Here is a 10,168-nt window from a genome sequence, read left to right on the forward strand (position 1 = left end):
GGTGCGGCCACCCTTTGGGGCCTTTCTCTCCTTTCCCGTATGTCCCATTAAGGCCCAATACGAATTCCCGTAACTCTTCGGTACTCCGAAAAATAACCGAATCACTCGGAACCTTTCCGAAGTCCGAATATAGTCGTCCAATATATCGATCTTTACGTCTCGGCCATTTCGAGACTCCTCGTCATGTCCCCGATCTCATCCGGGACTCCGAACTCCTTCGGTACATCAAAACTTAATAAAACTGTCATCGTAACGTTAAGCGTGCGGACCCTACGGGTTTGAGAACTATGTAGACATGACCGAGACACGTCTCCGGTCAATAACCAATAGCGGGACCTGGATGCCCATATTGGCTCCCACATATTCTACGAAGATCTTTATCGGTCAGACCGCATAACAACATACGTTGTTCCCTTTGTCACAGGTATGTTACTTGCCCGAGATTTGATCGTCGGTATCTCGATACCTAGTTCAATCTCGTTACCGGCAAGTCTCTTTACTCGTTCCGTAATACATCATCCCGCAACTAACTCATTAGTCACAATGCTTGCAAGGCTTATAGTGATGTGCATTACCGAGTGGGCCCAGAGATACCTCTCCGACAATTGGAGTGACAAATCCTAATCTCGAAATACGCCAACCCAACAAGTACCTTTGGAGACACCTGTAGAGTACCTTTATAATCATCCATTTACGTTGTGACGTTTGGTAGCACACAAAGTGTTCCTCCGGTAAATGGGAGTTGCATAATCTCATAGTCATAGGAACATGTATAAGTCATGAAGAAAGCAATAGCAACATACTAAACGATCGAGTGCTAAGCTAACGGAATGGGTCAAGTCAATCACGTCATTCTCCTGATGAGGTGATCCCGTTAATCAAATGACAACTCATGTCTATGGCTAGGAAACATAACCATCTTTGATTAACGAGCTAGTCAAGTAGAGGCATACTAGTGACACTCTGTTTGTCTATGTATTCACACATGTATTATGTTTCCGGTTAATACAATTCTAGCATGAATAATAAACATTTATCATGATATAAGGAAATAAATAATAACTTTATTATTGCCTCTAGGGCATATTTCCTTCACCCACAACCCACCTGGGCGCGCCCAGGTGTCTTGTGGTCCCATGGAACTCCGCCCGGTTGTTTCCTTGGCCCATACGCTTTCTTATGGCCCAGAAAAAAAATCAAAAAATTTCGTGGCATTTGGACTCTGTTTGATAAGGACTTTCTGCGAAGGAAAAAAAAGTAAAAACATCAACTGGCACTTGTCACTATGGCAATAGGTTAGTCCCAAAAAAAATGATATAAAATTGCTATAAAATTAGTGTAGAACATCCAAGATTGATCATATAACCGGGCATGGCTACTAGGAGGACGAGTGGAGTGGAAAGTGGCGGCGGCGACGGACAAGAGGAGGAAAATGTGGATCGATGATAGGGTTTCGATGCCACCGGTCGACTTAAATAGCCGGGCAATGCAATACGCGGCCCGCCGGAGTTGCGCCACGCGGCGTCACCGGTCCGACGGAGGAGACGAGCTTCGGACCGCCGGGTTTGAGGGCGTTTCCGTCTGGGACCCCTTCGTCTGGCCGACGTGGCGGGCGTGCCCGGGCGCCCCATATCCGCCCCATATTTGGGTTGGATATGGGGGGGGGGGGGGGGGGGTGGGTGATGTTCAGCCCGGGCGTTTGAGGGCCGTTTGAGGGGGTCTGTCTGGGTCAAAAACTCGTGATCGGGCAGTGACCGTGCGGCATGCCCGGACGTATGAGGCGGGTTTAAAAGGTCCGTTTGTAGATGCTCTAACTATTTGCTCAACAGGCATTTGTTTTTAACCTCCATGCGCATGTACTACTAGCACCAAAGAAAACATTGAGCTCTTGTTCGATCTCGTGAAAAGTAGCAGACCCAGCCCAAGACAACTACTGACACGCTCTCTAACTTGCTTCACACAACTAGCATCAGGAAAGTAAGAGAATCCTAATAATGCAGGAGCCGAAATAGGTGTGTAACCAATTCTTCTGAGAACTAACGAACAGAATCAGCTGCGGGCCCGAAATAAAGGAAGTCTGATCAGACGAACTGAACAAGGTTCTCCAAGTAACAAAGCAAGAAACCGAACAAGGTTCTCCGACAAAGCAGCCGTCCGAAAGAGAAACCTGAGGTATAGTATAGGTATGATTTACACACTGATGAGTGATGAGATACTATATAAATAGACCGTAAGGTTGTCATCTCTTGAGGCTTTGGTGGAAAGAGGGTGTGGAAATAAGAGAATGCTTGGTTGTGCCCATCTGAAAGCTGCCGTCCGGGCCACTCTCTGGCCAAGTGGTCTTCCGTGGAGACCCCGGCCGATCGATTCCCTAACCTCGTACGAAATTTGCTTCTGCTCCAGCAGCAAGGTGTGGACTTGACGACTTCTCCACCCTGCTCGGCTCTGAGAAGACTGGGGTCGTCGCGTCCGGTCTTGTTGAAGCCCCAAAGTCCAGGTCCGTCCAGATTACCTATCTCGTATACTAGTACGGGAATGCCACATGCATTGCCAATCTGGTACGTAACTTCCAAGCTTTTTTCTACAAAGAAGAAGAAGAAGAAGAAGAAGAAGAAGAGTGAAATGAGGCCGATGAAAATGAGGAACGGTGACAAAGTTGGCAGCCATGATCCACAAAGGTAAGCAAGACGCAAAAGATACTAGTAGCAATTAATCGCTCTGGTTAATCTGGCGGCATTGACCAACCATATATTGCATGCGTGTAGCTTGGCGGACGTCCAAAACCTGTGGAACCAATGGGAGATCCACTGCTTGATAGTGGCAAGCTTCGCCTTGCAAGTGTTCCTCTTCTCCACCGCGGGCCTCCGGCTGCGCAGCTCCTCCCGTGTCGTGGGCGTGCTGCTGTGGCTGGGCTACATGTCGGCCGACTCCGTCGCCGTGTTCGTCCTGGGCCATCTCTCCGTCCACACCGCCGGCGGCCACCAGCTGCTTCTCTTCTGGGCGCCCTTCGTGCTCCTCCATCTGGGCGGCCAGGACACCATCACGGCTTTCTCCATGCAGGACAACGCTCTGTGGATGCGCCACCTGCTGGGCTTCGCCTCGCAGCTGGCGGTGGCCGTCTTCGTCGTCTCCAAGTCGCCCTGGCCAGACCGTCGGCTCCTCGCCGCCATGCTGCTCATGTTCCTGTCGGCGTGCATCAAGTACGGCGAGCGCATCTACTGCCTCGCCACGGCCAACCCAGAGCGGCTCATGAAGGAGTTCCTGCGTGGCTTTGAAGACCGCATACGCTCCATCAAGGAGATGCAAGCCATCGCCAGAGAAGGCCTGGGGTCCTATCTCAGCAGCCGCACGTTCACCGAGGTGTCCCTGAATCCTGCCATGGACATCATGTCCACGGACATCCTGCCCAACTACGACTGGTCCGTCTCCCGCGACGTCTTCTCGGACCTCTACTCCAAGCAGATCGATCCTTCCACGCCACAGTACCGTCGCAACGCCTACTTCTTCGCCGAGGACAGGCTCTGGGTCTGCTACCAACGTCTCTACACGAAGGCCGTGTTCCGTCTCTCCCCTGCTGGCGCCTTGCTCCATCTCCTCGGGTTTCTCTCCACCTCGGCGGCCATGGCGCTCTTCTTCATGGCCGGTAAAAGCGGCTACGGCGGAGCTGACGTCGCCGTGTCCACCGTGTTGCTCGTAGGCGCCGTCACTTTGGAGGCAACCTCCTTCGTCATGTCCATGTTCTCCCGCGAAGACCTCTGGAGGCACCCGCTCTGCTGCTCCGGCAAGCTCCCTGTGATCCACTGCGTCTTCTTCATCACCTGCGGGACTTGCGCTGATTCGCTAAGGAGGAGGTGGCGGAGACCGCAGTGGTCCAAAACACTAACGCAGTACAGCATCATCCAGAGATCCGTCAAGAGAGCTTCCGGCAGCTCAATGGTGCCGCGGTGGGTCGTCGAGCGCCTGAGCCCGAGCGCGTCTGGCGTCGAGCGCATTCCCGTCGCCGACGACCTCAAGCACCTGGTCGTCAAGAAACTGCTAGACGATAAGATGATGGCGACGGACTTCACCAGCTCGCGGGGCGAGGTGGCGCTGGGGAGGCGGTGGGCTGATCAGCAGCCGCCAGAGAGCCTCAGCCTGTCAGAGAAGGTCCTAAGCGAGAGTGTGAAGGAAGTGGATTTCCCAACCAGCGTGCTCATCTGGCACATTGCCACGGACATACGCTTCTTCACCGACGCTGCCGGCGAGGCCTCCGCCGACAGAACCATTATTAGCAGGCAGCTCTCAGGTTACATCATGTACCTCATCTTCAAGTGCGGCGTCATGCTCAGCAGCAACTCCAAGTTCCTGCTTCGCAAAGCCGGTGATGAGATCACCGCTCTTGTCAAGGCTGGGCGGCGAGATGATCGGGATGAACAACATGATGGATCATCATCCCGTGGTAAGAAAGCCAAAGGCATAGCCATGGCCGTGCAGCATTTGGTGGGATCGCCGCTGTTCGCGCAGGCACGCTCTTCAGACACAGTGCCGGCCAACCCCAGCACCGCTGATATCCTCGGTGACCCGGTGCTGCCTCGCGCGTTCAGGGTGGCCGAGTCGCTGGCCGGCGTCCCGGAAGCCGATCGCTGGGGGCTCATCGTCGACGTCTGGCTGGAGATGCTCTACTACATTGCGCCTCGCTGCGGGGCCGCGTTCCATCGCGAGCATCTCAGCACCGGTGGGGAGTTCATCACGCATGTCCTCGTCGTAATGTATACCATAGGCCCCCTCGGCTATCACCCAAGTCTGCTTAAGTTTGGACCTCACTAGTACTGCACGTTGCACGCGTATCCTGAAAGTTTTAGAGCATACAAGTCGTGCGGGTATGGCACCGGCGCCCGACCCCGAGCGACCACCGGCCGCTACTGCTGCGGGCGGGAGCCCCCAACGAGCGCCGCCGCGACTGATGGATTTGGTGGCACCACCGGCGGCTGCTGCTTCAGATTCGTCACTTTCAGTTTGACAGTGTCATGTTTGATAAATTCAGTTTCGTCGGAGAACAAATGTTTGACAGTGTGATGCTTGATAGTGATTGCAATTTCAGATTCTTCAAAGAACAACCACTATCTAACTTCAGTTTCGTCAGAGAACAATCACCGTTGAACTTGATTGATATACTAGCATGTTGTTGTCATATTCAGATGTTTTTATAGAACAAGTAGTTTGCATGTTTAAACTTCGGTCGAACTATGAGATATAGTTGAAGAATTTGAATGTTCGTTCAAAAAAAATGGTTTTATTGATCTGGGTGCCCTATTTTAGGGATGTTGTTGGAGACGGCGCTTCCTCGTGCCCCCTACCCTCTTACCCCCCAAAAAAAATTCATGGTCAATTCTTTTTACTCCACCCACTTTTCATGCCTTATTATAGGGCTGTTGTTGGAAATGCCCTCAATGTGATATGTTGTATTGGATTCTACTGTCTACTACATACAATCAGAATTTTAAGAAGACTAATCATTTCACTGGTTAATTTATAAAACTGGAGAGAAAAAAATCTATCACCGCCAATTTGTACTAGAGTTTTCTATTTAGTGTCATATTAAAAAGGATATAAATTATCTCAATCTTTCACACGAAACAGGTTTTCACCCAGCTTTATATGTAAAGCAACAACTGAACTGAGTACAAGGCCGAATGATACAAGATGAGGGGCAGCCCTAAAACAATGTCGATCCCATGATAACCGGATCACGCAGGATGCACGAAAATACACTATCGAAAGAGAGCCTAGGAAGAACTGAGTACAGCGTCACACTAACCCCCTATAATACCTAAGTTCCACAACATTGCCCCCGAGAGGGAGAACGGTGCTAAGAGTCACCGCAGCCGAGTCCTAGTGGACAAAGGTTTTCACCCTGAACCCCAACACGAGCAGGAGCACCACGACGATGTCTTCAAGAAGAGAGCGGCGCCCGTGAGCGTCGGTGGAGGCGGCGACAAAGCACAGAGCTTTCACTTGGCAGCTCCCCCGTACCACCACGAGCTCTTCAGGACAAGCGCAACGAGTTCTTGTCTTCAGATCCAAATCAAGGCGACGCCACTACCAGTGATAGAGAGCATGCCCGAGCCACCCGCCGCTCCACCTCTTGCCACCCACACGACCAAGAGGGAGAGCCAACACCGCCGCCATGGTGCCCGCCAGAGAGCCAACCCTATGGTCCGCCATCCGGACAAATTCACTTTATGAACCATGGCAAATTCATTTTCATGGACAATGGCAAATTTCTTTTCTTTATGTACCATGACAAAAAAAATGTGGACCTTGGCAAAATCAGTTTATGGACCATGACAAATGCACTTCAGCAAGCATAGCAAATCCACTTTATATACCATGCCAAATTCACTTCAATGAGCATGGCAAATTCACTTATAGGGAGAATGGAAATTTATTTTCTTTACATACCATAAAAAATCATTTCTTTTATGGAACTTGGCAAATTCAGTTTTATTTACCATAGCACAATCACTTAATGGACCATGCCAAATTTCTTTTTCTTTATGTATCATATCATGTCAATTTTCTTTCTTTGTATGGACCACGGCAAATTCACTACATGGAACACGGCAAATTTCATTCCATAGGCCATGGCAAATTCACTTTGTATGGAACCATGGAAAATCTCTATTTCTTAAAACCATAGCAATTTTTATAATGCTCATAAACTTACCATGTTTTTTTATAGAAACAAAATTCCTAAATTTGTTTTGTATCCTTGACAATTTCCTAAATTTTGCCATATTTTCAAATAAACAAAGTTCCTAACATTTTGTTGGGGAACGTAGTAATTTCAAAATTTTCCTACGCACACGCAAGATCATGGTGATACATAGCAACGAGAGGGGAGAGTGTTGTCTATGTACCCTCGTAGACCGTAAGCGGAAGCGTTATGACAACGCGGATGATGTAGTCGTACGTCTTCACGATCCGACCGATCCAAGTACCGAACGCACAGCACCTCCGAGTTCAGCACACGTTCAGCTCGATGACGTCCCACGAACTCCGATCCAGCAGAGCTTTGCGGCAGAGTTCCGTCAGCACGACGGCGTGATGACGGTGATGATGTTGCTACCGACGCAGGGCTTCGCCTAAGCACCGCTACGATATGAGCGAGGTGGATTATGGTGGAGGGGGGCACTGCACACGGCTAAGAACAATGTCAACTTGTGTGTTCTAGGGTGCCCCCCTCCCCACGTATATAAAGGAGGGAGGGGAGGCCGGCCGGCCTCTCTAGGCGCGCCAAGGGGAGGAGGAATCCTCCTCCTAGTAGGAGTAGGATTCCTCCTTTTCTAGTCCTACTAGAAGGGGGAAGGAAGGAGAGGGGGAGGAGAAGGAAAGGGGGGGGGGCGCAGCCCCTCCCCTAGTCCCATTCGGACTAGGCCCATGGAGGGCGCGCGGCCAGCCCTCGTGGCTTCTCCTCTTTTTCACCTAAAGCCCACTAAGGCCCATATGTACTCCTGTATTCCCGTAACTCCCACGGTACTCCGAAAAATACCCAGATCACTCGGAACCTTTTCGATGTCCGAATATAGCCTTTCAATATATCAATCTTTATGGCTAGATCATTTTGAGACTCCTCGTCATGTCCGTGATCTCATCCGGGACTCCGAACAACCTTCGGTATATCAAATCACATAAACTCATAATACCGATCGTCACCGAACGTTAAGCGTGCGGACCCTACGTGTTCGAGAACTATGTAGACATGACCGAGACACGTCTCCGGTCAATAACCAATAGCGGAGCCTGGATGCTCATATTGGCTCCTACATATTCTACGAAGATCTTTATCGATCAAACCGCATAACAACATACGTTGTTCCCTTTGTCATCGGTATGTTACTTGCCCGAGATTCGATCGTCGGTATCTCAATACCTAGTTCAATCTCGTTACCGACAAGTCTCTTTTCTCGTTCCGTAATGCATCATCCCGCAACTAACTCATTAGTTACATTCCTTGCAAGGCTTATAGTGATGTGCATTACCGAGAGGGCCCAGAGATACCTCTCCGACAATCAGAGTGACAAATCCTAATCTCGATCTATGCCAACTCAACAAACACCATCGGAGACACCTGTAGAGCACCTTTATAATCACCCAGTTACGTTGTGACGTTTGATAGCACACAAAGTGTTCCTCCGGTATTCGGGAGTTGCATAATCTGATAGTCATGGGAACATGTATAAGTCATGAAGAAAGCAATAGCAACATACTAAACGATCAAGTGCTAAGCTAATGGAATGGGTCAAGTCAATCACATCATTCTCTAATGATGTGATCCCGTTAATTAAATGACAACTCATGTCTATGGCTAGGAAACTTAACCATCTTTGATTCAACGAGCTAGTCAAGTAGAGGCATACTAGTGACACTCTGTTTGTCTATGTATTCACACATGTACTAAGTTTCCGGTTAATACAATTATAGCATGAATAATAAACATTTATCATGAAATAAGGAAATAAATAATAACTTTATTATTGCCTCTAGGGCATATTTCTATCACATTTGCCATGCGCCCATTACAAATTCTCAAAATTTTACCATGTTTTATTAGTCAACATTTTTCCTAAATTTGTCATGTGCAATTTTGCTATAGGTAGCATGGCATGCATATTATTTTAGACAATGGCAATTTTCATAAATTAGACAATGGTAGTTTTTCCATAGGTAGACGGTGGCAATTTCATATAATTAGACAATGGTAATTGTTTTGTTTGTAGGATGGCAATTTTATTGTTTAGGAAATTGGACTTACCATGGCAATTTTTTTTACTTTAGCACACCTAACCATTATTTTGACACAGTACGCAAGCACTCATACAAACACGCATACAATCACCCCTATGAATGTACACACTAACACCCTACCCCTATGAGCACTTCCGAGAAACTGAACCAACATATCATCTTAAGATTTTTACAAGTCACCATAGGCGCCGGAACTCTCCGCTCATTGAACGCGCATCGCCGAAAATCCTGAAATAAATCCAAGGTAAATATGAACACTGGGACTTGAATCTTGATGGGCTGGGGATACCACTGTCCTCCTAACCAACCAACCACAGGTTGGTTCACCACCTGCCCATTTTATGCATGTGATTTTTATGTTGCGACAAAGAAAACATATAGTGCACACATTTTATTATTAAGAGCATGGCATATTTATTTATTTATTTATTTAATGTCATGAAAATTCTATTTTTTCCAGCATGGCCATCTTTTATACAGTATCATTTTCAACTTGTTGTTTCATTTGTCATTAAAAAAGTATTAAAAATCTTTGGTCCCATATTTTTGTCATGTACAATTATTTATTTTGTACTTGAGCAATAGCAATTTCATGTAGGGGTAGTTTATAGTTATCGTGCAATTTACTGTAGATATTGTATTTGCCGAAAAAGGGTTTCCCCGCTTTGTATACAAAGCAACCAACTGAACCATGCAGGGATAGGTGCTGGGGCGGAAGCAGCACAGTCATGCCCAAAAGAAACGACAGAGAAAAGCAAAAGAAACAAATGCCGACAACGGCGGATCAACAAAAACGAAGAAGCCTCGCGATCGCAGCGCCCACCAGGATCTTCCACTAGACTCCAAGACTTCGAAGCGCCGGCACCTATCAACACCTCCAAGAAGGATCGTGACGATGACGACACTGCTGCCAAGGGTTTCGCCCGGTACACGACGAGGCGAGAGGAAGGGCCCGACGCCCTCCCGGAAGGTCAGGTGGCACCCACAGGCGCCACCGCGCCGGTGTCGGCCATGCCGACAGGGGTTTCCCCCGATCCCAACCCACACCTCGGGCGCTCCAGAGCCTGCCACCAAACCAACCACCACCGTGCGCCAACGCGGTCATGAGGTCCCACGCCGTCTCACCACGGCACCGCGAAGTGAGGGCAGCACGGCGAAGAATCAGAGCCGGGACTAGGGCATCAGCACCGTCGGCACGCGGGAGGGCCCCACCTCCACCGTCAGCGACGGTAGCCGTGCGGACGCAATAGTAGGAGCACACCAGGCCTGTGGGCCCACAGGCCCGGCCGAGCCCTCGTGGGCCTTTAAAACTCCCGCCTTCGCGCTGCTGCCGGCACGCCGTCGGTGCCGTCGCCCCAAATCCGAGCCGCTCCTCCTCCTC

General features: G+C 49.3%; 1 protein-coding gene across 1 annotated transcript; it reads left to right on the forward strand.

The window, feature by feature from the left end:
* The first annotated feature begins 2,254 nt into the window (after positions 1 to 2,254).
* LOC120963988 (uncharacterized) lies at positions 2,255 to 5,069 on the forward strand. Its single transcript, XM_040388443.3, has 2 exons — positions 2,255 to 2,678; positions 2,766 to 5,069. The coding sequence occupies exons 1-2, from the start codon at positions 2,536 to 2,538 to the stop codon at positions 4,804 to 4,806; spliced, it is 2,184 nt and encodes a 727-aa protein (XP_040244377.1). The 5' UTR covers positions 2,255 to 2,535; the 3' UTR covers positions 4,807 to 5,069.
* The last annotated feature ends 5,099 nt before the right edge of the window (positions 5,070 to 10,168 follow it).

The sequence above is a fragment of the Aegilops tauschii genome, chromosome 5, assembly GCF_002575655.3.
Source record: "Aegilops tauschii subsp. strangulata cultivar AL8/78 chromosome 5, Aet v6.0, whole genome shotgun sequence".
NCBI classification, from domain to species: domain Eukaryota; kingdom Viridiplantae; phylum Streptophyta; class Magnoliopsida; order Poales; family Poaceae; genus Aegilops; species Aegilops tauschii.